General features: G+C 43.7%; 1 protein-coding gene across 1 annotated transcript in view; it reads right to left on the bottom strand.

The window, feature by feature from the left end:
- The window catches only part of LOC115139347 (ephrin type-A receptor 8-like), a 112,629-nt gene that overhangs the window by 75,410 nt on the left and 12,320 nt on the right, over positions 1 to 24,899 (bottom strand). Inside the window, exon 6 of the mRNA XM_065021756.1 lies at positions 19,035 to 19,099. Coding sequence (XP_064877828.1) covers positions 19,035 to 19,099 — 65 coding nt within the window. The remainder of the gene's footprint in view (positions 1 to 19,034; positions 19,100 to 24,899) is intronic.

The raw sequence follows: 24,899 nt of genomic DNA, 5'->3' as shown, positions 1-24,899 counted from the left end.
TGCTAACCCTGATGTCCTTGCCGTGTCTGAATCCTGGCTCAGGAAGGCCACCAAAAATTCAGAGATTTCCATACCCAACTATAACATCTTCCGTCAAGATAGAACTACCAAAGGGGGCGGAGTTGCAGTCTACTGCAGAGATAGCCTGCAAAGTAATGTCATACTTTCCAGGTCCATACCCAAACAGTTCGAACTACTAATTTTGAAAATTACCCTCTCCAGAAATAAGTCTCTCACTGTTGCCGCCTGCTACCGGCCACCTTCAGCTCCCAGCTGTGCCCTGGACACCATTTGTGAATTGATCGCCCCCATCTAGCTTCAGTTTGTTCTGTTAGGTGACCTAAACTGGGATATGCTTAACACCCCGGCAGTCCTACAATGTAAGCTAGATGCCCTCAATCTCACTCAAATCATCAAGGAACCCACCAGGTACAACCCTAACTCTGTAAACAAGGGCACCCTTAGGCGTCATCCTGACCAACTGGCCCTCCAAATACACCTCCGCTGTCTTCAACCAGGATCTCAGCGATCATTGCCTCATTGCCTGTATCCGCCACGGAGCCGCAGTCAAACGACCACCCCTCATCACTGTCAAACGCTCCTAAAACACTTCTGTGAGCAGGCCTTTCTAACGACCTGGCCCGGGTATCCTGGAAGGACATTGACCTCATCCCGTCAGTTGAGGATGCCTGGTCATTCTTTAAAAGTAACTTCCTCACCATTTTAGATAAGCATGCTCCGTTCAAAAATTACAGCCCTTGGTTCACTCCAGACCTGACTGCCCTCGACCAGCACAAACATCCTGTTGTAGCATCGAATAGCCCCCGTGATATGCAACTGTTCAGGAAGTCAGGAACCCTTGCAGATCATCAGGAAAGCTAAGGCCAGCTTCTTCAGGCAGAAGTTTGCATTGCTCCAACTCCAAAAGTTCTGGGACACTGTGAAGTCCATGGAGAACAAGGTACCTCCTCCCAGCTGCCCACTGCACTGAGGCTAGGTCACGGTCTCCACCGATAAATCCACGATTATCGAAAGCTTCAATAAGCACTTCTCAACGGCTGGCCATGCCTTCCGCCTGGCTACTCCAACCTCGGCCAACAGCTCCGCCCCCCGCAGCTCCTCGCCCAAGCCTCTCCAGGTTCTCCTTTACCCAAATCCAGATAGCAGATGTTCTGAAAGAGCTGCAAAACCTAGATCCGTACAAATCAGCTGGGCTTGACAATCTGGACCCTCTATTTCTGAAACTATCTGCCGCCATTAAACCCCTATTACCAGCCTGTTCAACCTCTCTTTCATATCGTCTGAGATCCCAAGGATTGCAGTCATCCCCCTCTTCAAAGGGAGACACCCTGGACCCAAACTTAGACCTATATCCATCCTGCCCTGCCTATCTAAGGTCTTGAAAGCCAAGTCAACAAACAGGTCACTGACCATCTCGAATCCACCGTACCTTCTCCGCTGTGCAATCTGGTTTCCGAGCCGGTCAGGTGCACCTCTAAGCGATAATAACCGCCATCGATAAAAGACAGTACTGTGCAGCCGTCTTCATCGACCTGCCAAGGCTTTCGACTCTGTCAATCACCATATTCTTATCGGCAGACTCAATAGCCTCGGTTTCTCGGATGACTGCCTTGCCTGGTTCACCAATTACTTTGCAGACAGAGTTCAGTGTGTCAAATCGGAGGGCATGCTGTCCGGTCCTCTGGCAGTCTCTATGGGGGTGCCACAGGGTTCAATTTCGGGCCGACTCTTTCTCTGTATATATCAATGATGTTGCTCTTGCTGCGGGCGATTCCCTGATCCACCTCTCCCCAGATCGACACCATTCTATACTTTCGGCCCGTCATTGGACACTGTGCTATCTAACCTCAAACGAGCTTCAATGCCATACAGCACTCCTTCCGTGGCCTCAACTGCTCTTAAACGCGAGTAAAACCAAATGCATGCTTTTCAACCATCGCTGCCTGCACCCATATCATGCCGACTAGCATCACCACCCTGGATGGTTCCGACCTTGAATATGTGGACATCTATAAGTACCTAGGTGTCTGGCTAGACTGCAAACTCTCCTTCAGACTCATCAAACATCTCAATGAGTGGCTTTCTATTCCATAACAAAGCCTCCTTCACTCACGCCGCCAAGCTTACCCTAGTAAAACTGACTATCCTACCGATCCTCGATTTGATGTCATCCAAAATGGCTTCCAACACTCTACTCAGCAAACTGGATGCAGTCTATCATAGTGCCATCCGTTTTGTCACCAAAGCACCTTATACCACCCAACTTGTATGCTCTAGTCGGCTGGCCCTCGCTACATATTGTCGCCAGCTGGCTCAGGTCATCTACAAGTCCATGCTAGGTAAAGCCTTATCTCAGTTCACTGGTCAACACCCATTTACGCTCAGCAGTGTATCTCACTGATCATCCCTAAAGCCAACACCTCATTTGGCCGCCTCTCGTTCAGTACTCTGCTGCCTGTGACTGGAATGAACTGCAAAAATCGCTGAAGTTGGAGACTTTTATCTCCCTCACCAACTTCAAACATCACTATTTAAATCGCTGCAGCTGAGTCTATTGGTAAATAGCCCACCCATTTTCACCTACCTCATCCCCATAAACTGTTTTTTATTTTATTTATTTATTTACCTTTCTGCTCTTTTGCACACCAATATCTCTACCTGTACATGACCATCTGATCATTTATCACCCCAGTGTTAATCTGCAAAATTGTATTATTCGCCTACCTCATGCCTTTTGCACACATTGTATATAGACTGCCCATTTTTTTTTTTTTTTCTACTGTGTTATTGACTTGTTAATTGCTTACTCCATGTGTAACTCTGTGTTGTCTGTTCACACTGCTATGCTTTATCTTGGCCAGGTCGCAGTTGCAAATGAGAACTTGTTCTCAACTAGCCTACCTGGTTAAATAAAGGTGAAATAAAAAAAAAATAAAAAAAAATATGGTTTTACTTGAGATGGCTTGAGCTGACAATAGATTCATGACTTGGTGATAAAAACCTTAAAGCTGGCATTCCATAGACAAGATGTGGTGGGTATAACTGAGATAGTCTGGAGGAATAGAACAAAACCGTTATTGTGCAGATTTTATGTATTCATTTTTTAAATGTAACCTTTATTTAACTAGGCGAGACAGTTAAGAACAAATTCTTATTAAAAATTACGACCTAGCAGGGAACAGTGGGTTAACTGCCTTGTTCAGGGGCAGAACGGCAGATTTGACCTAGTCAGCTCAGGGATTCAATCCAGCAATTTATTGGTTACTGGCCCAACACTCTAACCACGAGGCTACCTGATGACCACAGGATGGACCCAGGATGACTTGTGGTGCCCCCCGATAAGCAATAGGAGGGGTTGAATCAACCATGACTATGCATTTTAGTGTCAGCTATATAAGATCTCTGCATTGTCTGTAAAGGTTAAGCTCCCCACAAGAGTGTGGGGTCAACAGCTTCATTATTGCAATAATTAATCAATATTGAATAAAGATGATTGTTTAAAGAAATGACCATCTCTCTCACTTGATTAGAATATTCCACGACACCTTCAATGCTGCAGACATTTTTTGGTACCCTTCCCCAGATCTGTGCCTCAACACAATCCTATCTTTGAGCTCTACTGACAATTCCTTCAATCTCATGGCTAGGTTTTTGCTATGACATGCCCTGTCAACTGTGGGACCTTATATAGACAGGCGTGTGCCTTTCCAAATCAAGTTACAATAAATTGTAAGTAAGTTAAGTTAGTAAGTAAGTTACAATAAATTGAATTGACCTCATGTGGACTCCAATCAAGTTGTAGAAACATCTCAAGGATGATCAATAGAAACAGGATGCACCTGAGCTATATTTTGAGTCTCAGAACAAAGGGTCTGAATACTTATGTAAATGTGATATTTCAATTTCTTCTAATTTATACATTTGCAAAAATTCATAAAAACCTGTTTTTGCTTTGTAATTATGGGGTATTGTGTATAGATTGATGAGGAAAACAAACAATTTAATCAGTTTAGAATAAGACTGTAAAGTAACAAAATGTGAAAAAGTCAAAAAGTCTGAATACTTTCCGAGTGCACTGTATATTTACGAAACAATTAATGGGGGATTGGACAATCTGCAATATTAAAATTGATCTACCCCCCCAAAAAATAAATAATAATAATGGTGGAAATATCATCCATTACCCAGTCACTCTCTACCACACAATCAGGATATGAATCCAGCAACTCTTAATAATCTGGATGCCCAACAGTGTATCTGCGTTTGTGTGTCTATGTGGGTGAGTGTGGTGACAGCGATAACCTTTCAGGAATATGAGTGCTAATTGCACAGGTCTGGTATCAATGGGTTATAAGGTGTAATTGATGTCTATTCTGAGATCCAATTTCAACTGTGTGTGTGTGTGTGTGCGTGCGTGCGTGCGTGCGTGCGTGCGCATTCTATAGATATGGATCAACTAATCTATGCCTTGGTGCTCTCATGATCCAACCGCATATCTTGCTCTATGGAGTCTATATGGTTTATAAAACAGACATGATGATGGAATAAAAACACTGTTTAAGTTAGTACACAGGTATTCACCATATCCAGGAAGCTATATAAAAGTTACAATATTTTCTCACGTGTCTTCCCTTCATTTGTTCATGTCCTTTCTCTCTCAGGTCTCTATCCCTCTCACTCCACCTTTATCTCTCTCAGGTCTCTATCCCTCTCACTCCACCTTTATCTCTCTCAGGTCTCTATCCCTCTCACTCCACCTTTATCTCTCTCAGGTCTCTATCCCTCTCACTCCGCCTTTATCTCTCTCAAGTCTCTATTCCTCTCACTCCACCTTTATCTCTCTCAGGTCTCTATCCCTCTCACTCCACCTTTATCTCTCTCAGGTCTCTATCCCTCTCACTCCACCTTTATCTCTCTCAGGTCTCTATCCCTCTCACTCCACCTTTATCTCTCTCAGGTCTCTATCCCTCTCACTCCACCTTTATCTCTCTCAGGTCTCTATCCCTCTCACTCCACCTTTATCTCTCTCGGGTCTCTATCCCTCTCACTCCACCTTTATCTCTCTCAGGTCTCTATCCCTCTCACTCTACATTTATCTCTCTCAGGTCTCTATCCCTCTCACTCCACCTTTATCTCTCTCAGGTCTCTATTCCTCTCACTCCACCTTTATCTCTCTCAGGTCTCTATCCCCCTCACTCCACCTTTATCTCTCTCAGGTCTCTATCCCTCTCACTCCACCTTTATCTCTCTCAGGTCTCTATCCCTCTCACTCCACCTTTATCTCTCTCAGGTCTCTATCCCTCTCACTCCACCTTTATCTCTCTCAGGTCTCTATCCCTCTCACTCCACCTTTATCTCTCTCAGGTCTCTATCCCTCTCACTCCACCTTTATCTCTCTCAGGTCTCTATCCCTCTCACTCCACCTTTATCTCACTCTGAAATCTAGTCCGTGCTGCGACTGTGTCAGAGCTGTTTTTCCGACAGGATCCATCTGTACTGTCCTATCAATCACACAACGTTATGGGTGACAACTGCACCTGCTTAAGACCCTTGGGGGGTTATGTGTGTGCATGCGTGCGTGTTCGTGTATGTGTGTCTGACAACATGTGTGATGACAGGGGGTGCGGGTGGGTTTTTGACACTTGGTTTCATCATTATCTCATCCAAATCATGGTTTCTACTGTCTGCGTTTATCACCCCCCCTTCACACACAAAAACAAACACACAAACATGCACACACACGGTTCTGTCAGTGGTATCGATCGCATCTCGGGGCTACTGGTGGATGAACCTGTCATGGCCAACAAGGGGCGGACGGCAGGATAATGAAGTCTTTCTACTCTGTCTGATGGCTCCTGACATCTGTGTGTGTGTGTGTGTGTGTGTGTGTGTGTGTGTGCGTGTGTGTGTGAGAGAGTTTTGCAGCTCTATGGGGTTCCAACAGTTGCCCACGGGCATCCTCAGTGCTGCCTGACTAAATTGGAAGGAAGGAGGCCCCCTGATGGGGAGACGTGATCCGTCATGTCATATAAACGAGCCACAGACAGTGGGGAGAGCTAGGGGTGCTAATAAAGACCTCTTAATCTGTTATATACACACACACACACACAACACACACAGGGCTAATTAGCAGTCTATTTCATATGTCTCATCGGTCAGTCCAGATAAAATCTATTTCAACACCTCTCTCTTGTCAATAGATGTTATGCCCAGTCTGCAAATTACTTGATATCTCCATTCTGAGAATTTCTATGGCTATCCTCTTTCCACAGGTACATGTATGTAGCCTATACTGAACATCAACCATTCCCTTCCTCTCTCTGCATAAGTGTAAGACAGTGTTCACACTTTGCCTGTTCTATACATATTCTATGCTATATTTCCTGGACACAGTCAGCCGTAAGCTTTGGAACATTCACAAGACACCTAAACGTCTTCTCCATCCCCTCTCCATACTCCCCCTTTCCTTCCCTTCATGTCAAGCTGATGCTCCCACACACACATCAGTATGATTTCTCTCTCACTAGGCCTGTCCAGGATTTCACACTTGATGAGCAGCAGGAAGAAATTAACAAATTAAATGTGTTCTAGGAAGGTAACATCAGAGGGTTTCTGTCACGATCGTCGGAAGGAATGCGAGTTGGGTTCCACATATTTATTTGCAGTGAAACTTCAAAAAACAATAAACATACAACGAACGTGAAGTAACATAGTGCACAAAGCACTAACACAAAACAATATCCCACAATGCAGGTGGGAACAGGGACACCTTAAGTATGATCCCTAATTAGAAACAACGATAATCACTTGCCTCTACTTGGGAACCACACTAAAACACCCACATAGAAATAAAACGACTAGAACACCCGAGTCACGGGCGTGACAGTTTCTGAAGCAAAGGAAATACATTATAGAAAACTGGTGTTGCTGGGGTGGCACATTTCATACACTGCAAACTGTCAGAGTGGCAAAATGACCATAGTGTTGTCTGTATGTGAGCCTGTGTGTGTGTGTGTGTGTGTGTGTGTGTGTGTGTGTGTGTGTGTGTGTGTGTGTGTGTGTGTGGGGGCGTATCGGTCTGCTTCTCGTGACAGAAACTGTCATGACACCCGTTTATCACAGACCCCATAGGGGAGCGCCTTTCCTCCACAAGGGCACTGCTACCAGAGCTCAGCCACTCACCACAACAAGATCTCACGCTTTCACCAATTTGAGTTTAGATTATGACTTTTGTCCATGTTTCACATTTCTAGGTGTTTTGGACACTCTGGTTGCTCTGCTGCTGTTGCCGGCACCTCGTGGCTGGTTAAATTTAGGCATTAATTAGTTAACTGGAGGTTTGGGATAGGGTTAAAAAAAATAACCCCACAGTGACATTTAGGCATGAATTCAGAATGGTTAAGGGTTAAGGTTTGGGATAGGGTAAAAAATAAAAGACTGGGATTGAACACTTGACCCTCGGAGCAGGCCCTTGCGGCTTACGCCCATCCACCATCCTCGTCCACATGCCCTAGCAAAACCCCAGCCTACTTGATGGTAATAGCGCTCACTGTTGCCGCTAGTGGCTGGTTTTCAAGGCATCTCCCGACGTCCTGTGTACCTGGACAGATGCAGGATTTTGAAGTGGATCTAGACTGACCTGGCTGCTTTCCACTACTACTAACACACACCACATGCGCACACACACACATTCCCATACTATGCATTTTCTGGCCAGTCTTCTCTTTCTGTCCCTCCATCCCGGCAGTCTGCCTCTAATATTTATATGACTCTTTTCCACACACACTGTGAGAGGCCTCACAATAAAATGTGTCACTACAGGGATGTGCACACAGTCACACATACACAGAAAATAAATCCTCACATCGGTCAAATTTATCACTGCAAATGATCCAGTACATTTTGATTATACCTCCAATTTTTGTATTACCCAGACCTTTTCTAAGGTCTTGAGTGCAGATAAGTGTGGTAGAGAGGCCTCTGCTAACCATTGCTATGGTCCTGTCTGAGAGCCTTCTAAAACTGAATAGCTTTAAAGGGCAAAAGAGTCTAAGTAACATCATTTAAAAGTCCCCATCAAAATCCCCCAGTTTAAGATAGAGATATGTTTTTTGCATGGGCTGCGACTGAATCCACCACATCTGCCTATGTCGGCCTTCCTCATCAGCGGTGGAAAGTGGCCGAGCTACAGCGATGTTTGTCAGACCATGAGACATCCTGAAAATCTGTCTTTTCACAAAATTGTCTGTAACGTCAGAACGGTTTGGCTAATATGACCACACTACGGCAATATGAATCTCTCACGGATATGATGGTGTTCTTTCATTTTGATGTAGGAGCCCTGTCTGAAGGTAACCCAATACGAGTTTAAACTAATGAATGGAAGAATGGAGGAATTGATCAAAACAAACAAACTGAAATATCACATTTACATACAGTGGCAAAACAAAGCATGTGAACCCTTTGGAAATACCTGGAGTTCTGCATAAATTGGTTATAAAATTTGATCTGATCTTCATCTAGGTCACAACAGACAAACACAGTCTGCTTAAACTAATAACACATAAAAAATGATATGTTTTCATGTCTTTATTGAACACACCGTGTAAACATACACAGTGCAGGGTGGATAAAGTATGTGAACCCTTGGATTTAATAACTGGTTGACCCTCTTTTGGCAGCAATAACCTCAACCAAACTTTTTCTGTAGTTGCGAATCAGACCTGCATAACAGTCAGGGGAAATGTTGGACCATTCCTCTTTACAAAACTATTTCAGTTCAGCAATATTCTTGGGATGTCTGGTGTGAACTGCTTGCACAGCAGCTCAATCAGGTTGAGGTCAGGACTCTGACTGGGCCACACCAGAAGGTGTTTTTTCTTCTGTTGAAGCCATTCTGTTGTTGATTTACTTCTGTGTTATGGGTCGTTGTCCTTTTGCATCACCCAACTTCGGTTGAGCTTCAATTGGTGGACAGATAGCCAAACATTCTCCTGCAAAATGTCTTGATAAATTGAAAATGTATTTTTCCATCAATGATAGGCACTCAATATCCAGGCCCAGAGGCAGCAAAGCAGCCCCAAACCATAATGCTCCCTCCACCATACTTTACAGCTGGGATAAGGTTTTGATGTTGGTGTGCTGTGCCTTTTTTTCTCCACACATAGTTTTGAGTGTTCCTTCCAAACAACCCAACTGTAGTTTCATCTGTCCACAGAATATTTTGTCAGTAGCGCTGTGGAACATCCCGGTGCACTTTTGCAAACTTTTTTTTTGGACAGCAGTGGCTTCTTCCGTGGTGTCCTCCCATGAATACCATTCTTGTTTAGTGTTTTACGTTCGTAGACTCGTCAACAGTGATGTTAGCATGTTCCAGAGATTTCTGCAAGTCTTTAGCTGACACTCTAGGATTCTTCTTAACGTCACTGAGCATTCTGTGCTGTGCTCTTGCAGTCATAATTTTAAAAATATATTTAAAAAAATTTAACCACTCTTCGGAGGACAAATATCTTAGTTTTTCACAGATTTGTTGCTACATAGACATACATTTGACATTTACATGTTACTTTTAAATATAACAACAATAAATAACCAAACAAACTCTTCAAACCCGCCCCTCAGCCACTCTCAGCCCCTCCCACCTATCACTATAGACTGCCCTTGTTTGGTTTCCATGTGCCATATATTTTTCAATTGTGCTATGTTTTACAAAGTTTTTTTTATCTTTCTAATCATATAATATCCAAAGATTATGAGCTAAAAATAAAAACCTTTCCTACAAGTATTATTATATTATTTATTGATGGCCATGGCTTTCCAAGTCACCCAACACTGCTATTTGTAAGGTTAATTTTAAGTGCATGTTGTGATTTTTAACCATTCCTGAACCTGTGACCAGAAACAAGCTACATAGGGGCAATACCAGAATAAATTATCTATTGATTCTGTCTCTTCGCAACAAAATCCACAGAGCTGAGATTGTTGTATGCCCCATATAGAGTTGAAGTCGGAAGTTTACATACACATAGGTTGGAGTCATTATTAAAACTCTTTTTTCAACCACTCCACAAATTTCTTGTTAACAGACTATAGTTTTAGCAAGTCGGTTAGGATGTCTACTTTGTGCATGACACAAGTAATATTTCAACAATTGTTTAAAGACAGATTATTTCACTATATCACAATTCCAGTGGGTCAGAAGTTTACATACACTAAGTTGACTTCAACCTTAATATATAATGAACATCCTCAACAGGGGGAACATATTAGGTGTACGCTAATAAGCTGTAAAAAATAATTGTAAAATTTACAAGTCTTGTTCATAAAGGAAAATGTGTTCATAAGAAGGGCTTGAGATCAAAGTCAATATTCAGACCACTGGATATCCAGTAAGCCTCTCTTTGCAGTAGTAGGATCTCAATGTTACCTCCTCTCCTTGGTAGAGCAACATGCTCAATGATAACTGCATATATGACATAGCTCCTCCACTTCTATTCAAAATATCAATCATAAACATAAGTGTATTTTTTTTAATTACGCAAAGAATGCTTTTTTATTAATCAATATATTTGAGTTTAACTATAACATTTGTTTAACGGTTTGCTAGGTGTGAAGGAGAGTCGGACCAAAATGCAGCGTGTAGATTGCGATCCATGTTTAATGAACAACAAAAACACGAATTAACACAAACACTCCAAAACAAAGAATGTAAATAACGAAACGAAAACCGAAACAGCCTATACTTGTGAAAACTAACAAAGATAGGAACAAGGACACTAAGGACAATCACCCACAAAACAACCAAAGAATATGGCTGCCTAAATATGGTTCCCAATCAGAGACAACGATAAACACCTGCCTCTGATTGAGAACCACTCCAGACAGCCATAGACTCTGCTAGATCACCCCACTAGCTACAATCCCAATACATACCAAAACCCCAAGACAAAACACACCACAATACAAAAACCCCATGCCACACCCTGGCCTGACCCAAACATGAAGATAAACACAAAATACTTCGACCAGGGCGTGACAGAACCCCCCCCCCCCTAAGGTGCGGACTCCCGAACGCACCTCAAAACAACAGGGAGGGTCCGGGTGGGCGTCTGTCCATGGTGGCGGCTCCGGCGCGGGACGTGGACCCCACTCAGTCAATGTCTTAGTCCCCTCTCATCGCGTCCCTGGATAGTCCACCCTCGCCGCCGACCATGGCCTAGTAGTCCTCACCCAGAACCCCACTGGACTGAGGAGCAGATCGGGACTGAAGGGCAGCTTGGGACTGAGGGAATGCTTGGGACTGAGGGAAGCTCCTGGCTGGCTGGTGGATCTGGCAGATCCTGGCTGACTGGCGGATCCTGGCCGACTAGCAGATCCTGGCCGACTGGCAGTTCTGGCAGATCCCGGCTGACTGGCAGATCTGGAAGAGTCTGGTTGACTGGCGGATCTGGAAGAGTCTGGTTGACTGGCGGATCTGGAAGAGTCTGGTTGACTGGCGGATCTGGAAGAGTCTGGTTGACTGGCGGATCTGGAAGAGTCTGGTTGACTGGCAAATCTGGAAGAGTTTGGTTGACTAGCAGATCTGGAAGAGTCTGGTTGACTGGCAGATCTGGAAGAGTCTGGTTGACTGGCAGATCTGGAAGAGTCTGGTTGACTGGCGGATCCTGGCAGACTGAAAGATCTGGCTGCTCCATGTTGACTGGCGGCTCTGGCTGCTCCACGCTGACTGGCGGCTCTGGCTGCTCCATGTAGGCTGACAGCTCTGGCGGCTTCTTACAGACTAGCAGCTCTGGCGGCTCCGTGCAGACTGGCAGCTCCTTACAGACTGGCAGCTCCTTGCAGACTGGCAGCTCCTTGCAGACTGGCAGCTCCTTGCAGACTGGCAGCTCCTTGCAGACTGACAGCTCCTTGCAGACTGACAGCTCTGGCTGCTTCTTGCAGACTGACAGCTCTGGCTGCTTCATGCAGACTGACATATCTGGCTGCTCCATGCAGACTGACATCTCAGGCTGCTCCATGCAGACTGACAGCTCTGGCTGCTCCATGCAGACTGACAGCTCTGGCTGCTCCATGCAGACTGACAGTTCTGGCTGCTCCGTGCAGGCTGGCAGGTCTGGCTGCTCCATGCAGGCTGGCAGGTCTGGCTGCTCCATGCAGGCTGACTGCTCTGGCTGCTCCATGCAGGCTGGCAGCTCTGGCTGCGCTGAACAGGCTGGCAGCTCTGGCTGCGCTGAACAGACAGGAGACTCCAGCAGCGCTGTAGAGGAAGAAGGCTCTAGCTGCGCTGAACAGGCGGGAGACTCCGGCAGCGCAGGAGAGGAGAAAGGCTCCGACAGCGCTGGAGAGGCGGGAGACTCCGACAGCGCAGGAGAGGCGAGGTGCACTGTAGGCCTGATGCGTGGTGCTGGCACTGGTGGTACTGAACCGAGGACACGCACAGGAAGCCTGGTGCGGGGAGCTGCTACCGGAGGGCTGGGGTGTGGAGGTGGTACTGGATAGACCGGACCATGCAGGCGCACTGGAGCTCTTGAGCACCGAGCCTGCCCAACCTTACCTGGTTGAATACTCTCGGTCGCCCTGCCAGTGCGGCGAGGTGGAATAGCCCGCACTGGGCTATGCAGGCGAACTGGAGACACCGAGTGCAAGGCTGGTGCCATGTAAGCCGGCCCAAGGAGACGCACTGGAGACCAGATGCGTAGAGCCGGCTTCATGGCATTTGGCTCGACGCTCAATCTAGCCCGGCCGATACGCGGAGCTGGAATATACCGCTCCGGGCTATGCACCCGCACTGGGGACACCGTGCGCACCACTGCATAACACGGTGCCTGCCCGGTCTATCTAGCCCCCCGGTAACCACAGGAAGTTAGCGTAGGTCTCCTACCTAGCGTAGCCCTACTCCCTGTGAGCCACCCCTCAATACATTTTTGGGGCTGACTCTCGGGCTTCCATCCGCTACGCCGTGCTGCCTCCTCATACCTGCGCCTCTCAGCTTTCTCCGCCTCCAGTTCCTCCTTGGGGCGGCGATATTCTCCAGGCTGAGCCCAGGGTCCTTTACCGTCCAGTTCGTCCTCCCATGTCCATTTCTCCAGGTAGTGCAGCCTCTCCCACTGCAGCTGCTGCTGCTCCTGCTGCCTCTGTTGCCTCTCCTGTGGCTCCTGCCTGTTGACACGCTGCTTGGTCCGTTTGTGGTGGGTGATTCTGTAACGGTTTTCTAGGTGTGAAGGAGAGTCGGACCAAAATGCAGCGTGTAGATTGCGATCCATGTTTAATGAACAACGAAAACACGAATTAACACAAACACTCCAAAACAAAGAACGTAAATAACGAAACGAAAACCGAAACAGCCTATACTTGTGAAAACTAACAAAGATAGGAACAAGGACACTAAGGACAATCACCCACAAAACAACCAAAGAATATGGCTGCCTAAATATGGTTCCCAATCAGAGACAACGATAAACACCTGCCTCTGATTGAGAACCACTCCAGACAGCCATAGACTCTGCTAGATCACCCCACTAGCTACAATCCCAATACATACCAAAACCCCAAGACAAAACACACCACAATACAAAAACCCCATGCCACACCCTGGCCTGACCCAAACATGAAGATAAACACAAAATACTTCGACCAGGGCGTGACAATTGGTTCTATATTTTCTGGAGGATAAAACTTCAATTTTAACCAACTTGTATGGCTTTTTTAAGAAAGGGCAATACTTTAAACAAAATTTCATTTTCATTTAGTCAGAAATGAGAAGTTGTCATCTGTATGAAGGCAAAATAGCCATTTTTGAACAAAGGCTTTTCTTAATAATCTACTGGAGAACCATTTGGGGTTTAAGTATAACTTGTGTATGAGTGAAGCTTTAAGTGAGAGGTTTAAAGCTTTCATATATAATATTTTTTGCCCCCCAAACTCATTATATTCATTATCATTATTATTATTATATAAATAGGCATGTTCAATTTAGTCTAGTTTAGCATTCCAAATAAAATTAAATATTTTTTGCTCATATGATTAAAAAATAATAGTAATCTGGAGTAGGCAATGTCATTAGTAAGTAAGTAAGCTGTAATAGGACCAAATAGTTAATCAATGTAATTTTGTTCATAAATAGACAAGTATTTACCTCTCCATGGTTGCAAAATCTTATCTATTTTTGCAAACTTTCTATTGAAATTAAATGTGGTAAGTTAATTTATATTTTTTGAGATGTGAATACCAAGTATGTCTACTTCAACATTCGCCCATTTTATTGGTAAACTACAAGGTAATGTAAACATTGTATTTTTTAATGATCCAATATGTAATATGGAACACACACTTGTCATAATTAGGTTTTAATCCAGAGAGGCTAAAAAAGTGATCAAGATGCGCAGGGATCCAGATTGTGGACTTAAGAAAAAACTAGTCATCAGCATACATTGACACTTTTGTTTTTATCCCCTGGATTTCTAACCATTTGATGTTGTTGGATCTAATTTTAATAGCTAGCATTTCAATGGCCATAATAAATGGATATTGGAACAACGAACAGCCTTGTTTTACTCCTCTTAAAAGCTCAATACTTTCTGAGAAGAAACAATTGTTTACTATTTTACATCTGGGGTTGCTGTACATATAAGAGATTCACCAAAATGAAAGTATTCCAGGCATTTATGTATAAATTCTAATTGTACATTATCAAACGCCTTTTCAAAATCTGTCATGACGGTTTTTTACATGGACAATATATTGGAGATAATATACGACAATTACTTGAAACAATTGAACATTATGAAACATTGAAGATACCTGGTCTGGTATCTTATTTTCCACCATAATTTGCAAATAAATTCATAAAAAATGTGATTTTCTGGATTTTTTTTCTCTCATTTTGTCTGTCATAGTTGAAGTGTACCTATGATGAAAATTACAGGCCTCTCTCATCTTTTTAAGTGGGAGAACTTGCACAATTGGTGGCTGACTAAATACTTTTTTGCCCCACTGTATATATTCTCGAATACATATCTTTGGCCCATATAGATTAATTAGCCAGATCTGTTTTTGGTCCAATAGCATATTTAAAATAATCCATCTTCCTTGCAGATCTGTTTGCACAATCGGATCAAAATTTGTATTAATTAGTATAATCACCCCTTTTGAGTTTCTTTGACCATTACAAAATATATTTCTCGCTCCCAGTCCTTTTTCCACCCAAACTCACCTATATTTGTAGAATGAGTTTCCTGTAAACAATAGATATTATATTCTTTCTCATTTAGCCATGTAAAAATGTATCTTCTTTTTTGATGATCTGCTAAGCCATTACAATTATACTTATTTCCCCACTTACCATAATGCTACCCAAGTTTCAATTATACTTACCTCAACCAATGTTTGTAATCTTATCATTAAAAAGCACCATGATGATTAAGTGTCCATATAACTGTACCAAAATCATTTGTAATGTTAAGCATACTGAAGCATACTAAGACCATCAGACCATCTCCCTGACTCATAATGCACCTTTGCGTCCTAAGGCAAACACTTGGCCGCCAATTGGCGTTGGCCAGAGGGAAATATGGGCAGTCCCATGATAACATAATTATCTATGAGGATGCCCAAGAGAAATAACCAAATAACATGGAAAACAATCAGAAACAATATATATAGTAACAATAATAAATCATATTAATATAAATAACAGCACAACCTAACAGCATGCTCATATTTGAAAGTTCTAGCAAGGCTATAAGCATGTCAGACCAGCCTGCTCAGTTCATTGGATTCAATTGTTGGTAAAAAAAAAATGAAAAAATGAAAAAAAAGAGAAAACAACCTAAATATATCGCAAGACGATTCCCTTTTTTTTTATGTCCATTACATGCAAGACATATTGCATGTAGTCCTCATTATATCCTGTTGTATTCCGACAAAAAAGGAAGAAGGAACATAGAGTCTACGGCCACTAATGACTGCAACTAAAAATGAGTCTTAGGGATCACATTATATCCTGTTATATCATGCCAGTCATCTTTGCAGAACGGCCACTCCTAGGGAGAGTAGCAACAGTGCTGAACTTTCTCCATTTACAGACAATTGGTCTTACCGGTGGACTGATGAACATCAAGGCTTCTAGAGATACTTTTGTCAGTCTTTCCAGCTTTATGACCTTAAATGTAGGTCTTCTATGATCCTATTTGTTCGAGGCATGGTTCACATCAAACAATGCTTCTTGTGAACAGCAACGTCAAATTTTGTGAGTGTTTTTTTATAGGACAAGGCAGCTCTAACCAACGTCTCCAATCTCGTCTCATTGATTGGACTCCAGGTTAGCTGACTCCTGACTCCAATTAGCTTTTGAAGAAGTCATTAGCCTAGAGGTTCACAAACTTTTTCCAATCTACACTGTGAATGTTTATATGATGTATTAAATATAGAAAATAAAAATAAAACAATTTGTGTGTTATTAATTTAAGCACACTATGTTTGTCAATTGTTGTGACTTAGATGAAGATCAGATCACATTTGATGACCAATTTATGCAGAAATCCAGGTAATTCCAAAGGGTTCACATCTATTTCTACTCGCATTGACTTGGTATGGTCATTGTCCTGTTGGAAGGTGAACCTTTGCCCCCTTGTCTGAGGTCCTGAGCACTCTGAAGCAGGTTTGCTCCGTTCATCTTTCCCTCGGCCCTGACTAGTCTCCCAGTCCCTGCCACTGAAAAACATCTGCACAGCATGATGCTGCCACCATCATGCTCCACCGTAGGGATGGTACCAGGTTTCCTCTAGGCGTGAATCTTGTTTTCATGGTCTGAGAGTCCTTTAAGTACCTTTTGGCAAACACCAAGGGGCTGTCATGTGCCTTTTACTGAGAAGTGGCTTCCGTCTGGCCACTCTACCATAAAGGCCTGCTTGATGGAGGCCTATAAAGATGGTTGTCTTTCTGGAAGGTTCCCCCATCTCCACAGAGTAACTCTGGAGCTCTGTTAGAGTGACCATCAGGTTTTTGGACACCTCCTTGACCAAGGCCTTTCTCCCCCAATTGCTCAGTTTGGCCAACTCTAGGGATTGTCTTGGTGAATCCAAACTTCTTGATGGAGGCTACTGTGTTCTTTGGGACCTTCAATGGCTCGACACTATCCTGTCTCGATGATCTAGGGACAATTCCTTCGACTTCATGGCTTGAGTTTTGCTCTGACATGCACTGTTAACTGTGGGACCTTATATGGACAGGTGTGTGCCTCTCCAAATCTTGTCGAATCAAGGTGAAGCTTCACCTTCCAACATGACAACGACCTTAAGCACACTGCCAAGACACCCAGGAGTGGCTTTGGGACAAGTCTCTGAATGTCCTTGAGTGGCCCATCCAGAGCTTGTACTTGAACCTAATCGAACATCTCTGGAGAGAACTGAAAATAGCTGTGCAGCGACTCTCCCCATCCAACCTGACAGAGTTTGAGAGGATCTGCAGAGAAGAATGGGAGAAACTCCCCAAATACAGGCATGCCGATCTTGTAGTGTCGTAGCCAAAAAGACTCAAGGCTGTAATTGCTGCAAAGGTGGTTCAACAAAGTTCTGAATAATTATGTAAATGTCATATTTCATTGATTTTTTTTGCAAAATAAAAATAAAAAACAGTTTTTGCTTTGTCATTATGGGGTATTGTGTATAGATTGATGAGGGGGTGAAAAAACAATTTAATCCATTTTAAAATAAGGCTGTAATGTGAAAAAGTCAAAGGGTCTGAAAACTTTCCCAATGCACTGTATACCTCCAGGGGTTCTAAAATTCCAAATCAAATAGCTAAATGATCCATGGTATGACCATCTTAAAACAATCCCATATGTTAGTTTAGTAGAACTCCCCTCCCCCCAAAGGCTTAGACTTTAGATTAAGGGCATTTTTACCTACAAGAACGTATGAGAATTCTATAACATATGTGATGCGGATTAGAACTCCCTATATGTCAGGTCTTAAAACTTTTATGCCAACTTCAAACTGACATCTCAAAGTGTTTGCCAAACTCTGCACCCGGAGGAGTCTATTCATTCATGTCTGTGTCTTAACAATCACATCACCAGACAATGAGTTGATTGGTTGATTGGGTAATTGTGTCCCAGCAGGGGAGGGAGGCATGTTGGGTAAATCACCATGATGACATCTCTGACAGGAGCATGGAAAATAAAGTGACAGTTCTAACACACTTGGATGTGTGTGTGTGTGTGTGTGTGTGTGTGTGTGTGTGTGTGTGTGTGTGTGTGTGTGTGTGTGTGTTAGGACAGTGACAGCTCTATGCTCTGATCACTCTGAGAGTGGCTAATTCAATACCCCATGCATCATCCCCTGCTGTTAGAATATGCACATTTACAGACGAGGAAACAGGGGGTAGCTCTGTCCTCCCCTGTCATCGCTTTACTCTCTTTCCTCTCCTCCATCTACCACTTCTCCTCCCTGTACTTATCGCCTCTTTTTCCTCCCTCCAGTTCTATTGGTCTATTCTTTCCTCTCCTCCATCTACACCTTCTCTCCCTCTACTTCTCGCCTCTTTTTCCTCCCCCAGTTCTATTGGTCTCTTCTTTCCTCTACCTCCACACCGTTCCCCCCTCGTTCTCGTCCTCGTCCTCGTCCTCTACCTTCCTCTCTCCTCTCTCTCTCCCCTCTGGCTCTTAACAATAACAATATAAATGCATTTCTTCACACTTGTCACTGCATCTCAAAACGCTTTACACTTGTCTCCCCTTCTTTCCCCTTGTTCTTGTCCTTCTCTCTCCCTCTACGTCTTCCCTCTCCTCTTTTCTAGATCATACAACGTGTCATACTGACATGGGATAGTGAGAAAGGAAGCTGATAGGAGAACAACAGGGCCTTAACTTTCAACAACAAGTTCTAGTTAATGCACTTTGCCACTCCACTGTATCTCTGCCTCAGTCTTCAGATGGATTACACACACACAACCATACGTGCAAACATGCACACACACGCACATGTGCACACGCACACGCACAAAATAAATCTTACCCCATGTGATGGGTATGTTAGCCAGCCCCAGTCGCCTGATATCGAGGAGGTGTCTAGTAGATTCACTGCAAAACAGAAAGAACATCTGTGAGGATAAACGTCAATGAAATGTGTGTGGTACTCACAGTCACACACACTATAATGAACAGAGTGCATGGACAGCAGCACAATATTACCAGAACACTGGCAACTGTGTGTCTGTGCTAGCATTTGTGTGGCTGCTGGGTCTGACTCTATTAGGCTTGCTAATCACCTTAGTGCTGAAGTTTCACACTGGGTGATCAATAAAGTTGATTAGCACACAAACACTCCCATCCAAAACTCACACTTCTCCATTCCAACCCCAACCTCAGCCCTCCATCCAGCATGGAGACAACATGCGGTCCCAGACAGCCAGCCATCCCCTGGGCTCTTCCCACGTTTATTGACAGCCACATAATGCTAAGGGTTGTTAAAGCAGGCTCCAAGGTGACCCTAAGAAATGTGGTGGTGTAGGTGAGTTTGTTTGGGAAGGTTTTGTATCTCTGTGTCACACTGCTTCATGTTGCGCAGCTCAAACTGTACTGGGCTGTAACACAAAATCAAATCAAATGTTATTTGTGACATGCGTCGAATACAACAGGTGTAGACTTTACTGCGAAATGCTTAGTTACGAGTCTTTCCTAATGAAACAGAGTTAAAAATGTTTTAAAAAATAGCAAAAAGGTCAAATGTTTATATTTGTCCTTTTCACATTTGCATTTTAGTTTTACACTTACAAAATGTGTCACCTGTGTTGTGAAATGGAAATGGAAACAAGAACCTTTCTGTTACTGTTCCAACGCTCTAATCGCTCTAACACAAGAGGAGTAAAGTACACAAAAATGAAGCTGTATACAGGGAGTACCAATACCTGTACCGTATCACTGTGCAGGGGTGCAAGGTGTTTGAGGAAGATACAGTATGTAAAGGCAGGGTAAAGTGACTAGGAATCAGGATAGATAATAATAAGAGTAAAATAAAGAAGTAGCAGTATATGATGACTGTGAAAGTGTGTGTGTGCGTGTGCGTGTGTGTTTGTGTGTTTGTGTGTTTGTACAGTATGTAGTGTTTGTGTTCATGTGTATGTGTGTGTGAGAGAGAGCCAGTGTAGTGTATGTGAGTGAGTGAGTGTATATATAGTCTTGTGAGTGTGCATAGAGTCAGTGCAAGATAGAGTCAATTCAGAATAGACAGGGTAACCACTTGATTAAATATTTAGTAGTCTTATGGCTTGAGGGTGGAAGCTGTCTCGGAGCCTGTTAGTCCAATTGCCGATTCTCTGGTACTGTCTACAGGACTGTCGCAGAGTGTACAGTCTATGGCTAGGGTGGCTGGAGTATTTGGTAATTTTTCAGGCCTTCCTCTGACACCGTCTGATATAGAGGTCCAAGTGGCAGGGAGCTCGGCCCCAGAAGAGGAAGAGGTGCTGTCGTGCCCTCTTCACAACTGTGCAGGTGTGTGTGGACCATGTGTGGACCCGCTCCACTACAGCCGCGTTGATGTGGATGAAAACGTGCTCTCCCCCTGTTTCCTGTAGTCCAAGATCAGCTCCTTGGACTTACTGACATTGAGGGAAAGGCTGTCACCATACAGGGATACACACATCTGTGTGACAGATGAGGTGAAATGCCTGAGGCCGGGGTCATTGTCACAGCATCCTGGAGCAGAGCATCACCGCAGTTATGTTGCCTTGACCCAGTTTACCCTCCGAGCCCTGGGAGCCCAAACCTCCACCTCATACTCAGGGAGGTCTGCATAGCTACACCACTCTCTACCTCCCTCTATCACCCTCCCTTTATCACTCTCTCTCTCTTGCTTTCTCTCCATCTCTCTCTATCTCTCTTGCTCTCTCTCTCTCTCTCTCCCTCTTTCTCTCTCTCTCTATCTCTCGTGCTCTCTCTATAGCTTCCTCTCCATCTCTTTCCCTCTCTCTTTCTTTCTGTGTGTGTGTGTTTGTTTGTTTACCAGCTTCCTTCACTTCTCACAAACTTATCAAGAGGAATTGATGTCTGCCCCAGGGTTCACAGTCACACCAGCTGACGTTCCACACATTAAAATGAGCTTTTCAGGACTGTTCACACCCTTCTCTCTCTCTCTCTTTCTCTCTCTCTCTCTCTCTCTCTCTCTTTCTCTCTCTCTCTCTCTCTCTCTCTCTCTCTCTCTCTCTCTCTCTCTCTCTCTCTCTCTCTCTCACTTTCTCCTGCTCTCTCTCGTATTGTAAATAGCTGGCATGGTGGAGGTCCTAATTTGGGAGTGCTAGTGCTGAGGAGGGCAGTGGGTCAGAACACTGAAACAGATGGCACTGCCACCCATCTCCCTCTGTCATATTTCTCCCCCTCTCCCTCCCCCAGGGTGCCTCTCTCCCACCATTTTGCGCTGATGATGCGTTCAACCCCTTTCTCAATCCAAGGTCACAAATTGATGTCACTATTACGCGCCTTTAAGTGTTAGCTCAAGTGACATAATGAAAATATCAGCTCAATGTGACTGGATTTAGTCATTCTGCCAGGCACTGGGGGAATACCGCTATGCCGCTGTGAATACAGGACAAAAAAACAGTTTCTCTGGCAGACTTTGATACATCATATCACGCCAAAGCCTTTGAAGACATAAGAGGTATTCATTTAATTTCCTCTCAAATAAAAAATTCCCCTGTTTTTGAGGATGGTAAGTAATTGATTTGATTTGCTCCGCCTATCTGGAATAGGACTTATACACAACCATCAGCGCTGTAGATATCTCTTCATTGTGATATACTGTAGATAGTGTGGAAGAAGTGGGCAGTTAGACAGTAATTAGCATGTTGTTGTTCACATATGTTTCTCTGATATATGAGAGAAAGTGATGGGGGAGAGAGAACGAGAGATAGAGAGAAAGAGAGAGGTATTCACAGAGTGATTAGATAGAGACCAGATAGTAATATGAATTAGCTAGCCCTTGACTGGTGCAGACACCCAGACATGCCCCAGAGCATAGCCTAACTCAATGCCAGGTCTGCAGACTGTTAACCTATCACTGCCATGGAGAGAGTAAATAAGAGTGGATAGGTTACCGCTTGCACTAATTGTGACAGTAGCAGTTGTGGTGCAGTTTCAATATGGTTATAGTACACGGGGCCACAGGAGCATAGTCCTCAGTCAACTATCACCCCTGTCCAACCCAGTGGCCCCAGCATCCACCTCAGTAGATCTGAGCCCAAGAATGTCGACCACTTCACATATCTGGGGAGCACCATCTCCAGAAAGCAAGCCAGTCATTGGGATGGCCTCAGCCTCAGAACAAGATACTCAACTATCACTCTTTGAAAATCTATAATCACAACCCAGCCAACTCACAGACATGACTTCCTTCTGATCCACCTGGCACTCCAAACCCCTTACAGCAGTAGACAACTTTGAGGAGGACAGAAACAACTAACTACAGCCAGAGCAAAGCGTCATTCCCACACAATCAGACCAGCAACACCAGCAGAAGCACGTGTCCTTAATTTCTCAGAGTATAAGCTTCACAACTCTGTCTCCTGAGCCATTCAAGAACCCACAATAAACCTAAATGACTGCACAAAGTCGTCATAGTTGAAACTGACAGACTGGCAGAGATAGATAGTAGTAGTATAACAGTGTATTATGAATTATGATATTGCTGTTTTCCAAGTACACCCACTCCAGTAGTGCCGGCAATGAGAGAGTTAAATGTTTTGCTTGAGGGGCCAGAGTGCTTCTGGGCTCTCAGCTTGAAATGTTGTTTGTTCATCTTTCACTGCTCTCTGTTCATAACAGAAACCCACAAAAAATAAACCCTCATCTCTCTCTCTCTCTCTCTCTCTCTCTCTCTCTCTCTCTTTATTTACTCTCTCTCTGTAAGTCTTCTACTTAAGTGCCAGTGCTTGAAGAAAAAGCTGTCTATGAAGCTTTTGAAGTTCTTTTGGCTTGTTAGGAACATGAAACATATTTCCCAGGACAGTGGTCAAATTCTTTCCACCATTACTTTCCCTCGCCCCAACACATAATGAGTGTGTGTGTGTGTGTGTGTGTGTGTGTGTGTGTGTGTGTGTGTGTGTGTGTGTGTGTGTGCAGGAAAGGAGCATGTATCAAATCAGCAGGCGAATGCCGACCGGCCACTGCCTGAAACAGCCCCGGTCACAGAACTATGGCACACGTCTGTCTCTCCATTTTCTCCCTCTCTCTCCCTCTCTCGTTCTCTCTCTCCCTCTCTAACAGCGCTGGTCACGGCAGGCTGTGCCGAGGCGTGCGTCTCAGGAAAAACTGGTGAATTATGGGCTGGGCAGAAGGAGAGGAAGTTAGGTTTAATGTCTGCAACGCAGTCACCAGCACAACAACACGTTTAAAATCAATCAGGGAAAATAAACATGAAGGAAAAATAACCTGAGAGAGCGAGTGTTCAAAATCAAATTTCCCTCATAGGGTCAGGTTTCCAACAGAACATGATATTTTTTTTTACTTTTGAAAGTCAACTTTTCCTCTCAGAAATACACAATTTCTCAACCATCACCTTATGGGCTATTTTATTGTTTGTATAACCACCAATAAACAGTGTCATTTATGAATTGTGGTGATAAATGCTTTCCCTTTACTTTGGCACCATAGTGAATGTTTAATTAAATTTGTTATTTAAAACCTTTTGTGACTACGGGGCAGTATTTTCATTTTTGGAGAAAAAAAACGTTCCCGTAGTAAACGGGATATTTTGTCAGGACAAGATGCTAGAATATGCATACAATTGACAGCTTAGGATAGAAAACACTCTAAAGTTTCCAAAACTGTAAAAATATTGTCTGTGAGTATAACAGAACTGATGTTGCCTGAGACAAATCCAATCCGGAAGTGCCTCATATTTTGAAAGCGTTGCGTTCCAATGGGTCCCTATTGAGCAGTGAATGGGCTATCAACCAGATTACTCTTTCTCCGTATTCCCGAATGTGTCTACAGCATTGTGACGTAGATTTACACATTTATTTTTAATAATACCCGTAGGCGGCTACAATGCGCAAGTGGTCACCTTATGCTCCCAGAGAGATTCTCGCGTAAAATACAGAGGTAGCCATTACTCCAATTGGTCCTACTGAAAAACGAATTGTCCCGATGGATATATTATCGAATAGATATTTGAAAAACACCTTGAGGATTGATTATAAACAACGTTTGCCATGTTTCTGTCGATATTATGGAGCTAATTTGGAATATTTTTCGCAGTTTTCGTGACTGCAATTTCCGGGTGATTTCTCAGCCAAATGTGAAGAACAAATGGAGCTATTTCGCCTACAAAAATAGTATTTTTGGAAAAAAGGAACATTTACTATCTAACTGGGAGTCTCGTGAGTGAAAACATCCGAAGCTCATCAAAGGTAAACGATTTTATTTGATTGCTTTCCTGATTTCCGTGACCAAGTTACCTGCTGCTAGCTGGACAAAATGCTATGCTAGGCTATCAATAAACTTACACAAATGCTTGTCTAGCTTTGGCTGTAAAGCATATTTAAAAAATCTGAGATGACAGGGTGATTAACAAAAGGCTAAGCTGTGTCTCAATATATTTCATTTGTGATTTTCATGAATAGGAATGTTTTCTATGGATATTTATGTCCGTTGCGTTATGCTAATTTGTGTCAGGCGATGATTACGCCCCATGCGGGATGGGGAGTCACTAGAGGTTTTAATAAAAAAATATATGTAAGTCCTTTATACTGTAAAACATCTATTTGTATGCATTGTAGAAAGTACTGGGGGCTAATAAATTGGCATGTCCCACTGGTCATGTGTTGAGGTGGATTCTCTGGGCATGATATGTTTTGGGGACTTTGAGATATCTATCTATTATTTTGAA

Source organism: Oncorhynchus nerka, linkage group LG2, assembly GCF_034236695.1.
Source record: "Oncorhynchus nerka isolate Pitt River linkage group LG2, Oner_Uvic_2.0, whole genome shotgun sequence".
Taxonomy (NCBI): Eukaryota; Metazoa; Chordata; class Actinopteri; order Salmoniformes; family Salmonidae; genus Oncorhynchus; species Oncorhynchus nerka.
This window is presented reverse-complemented; position numbering and strand designations above follow the sequence as displayed.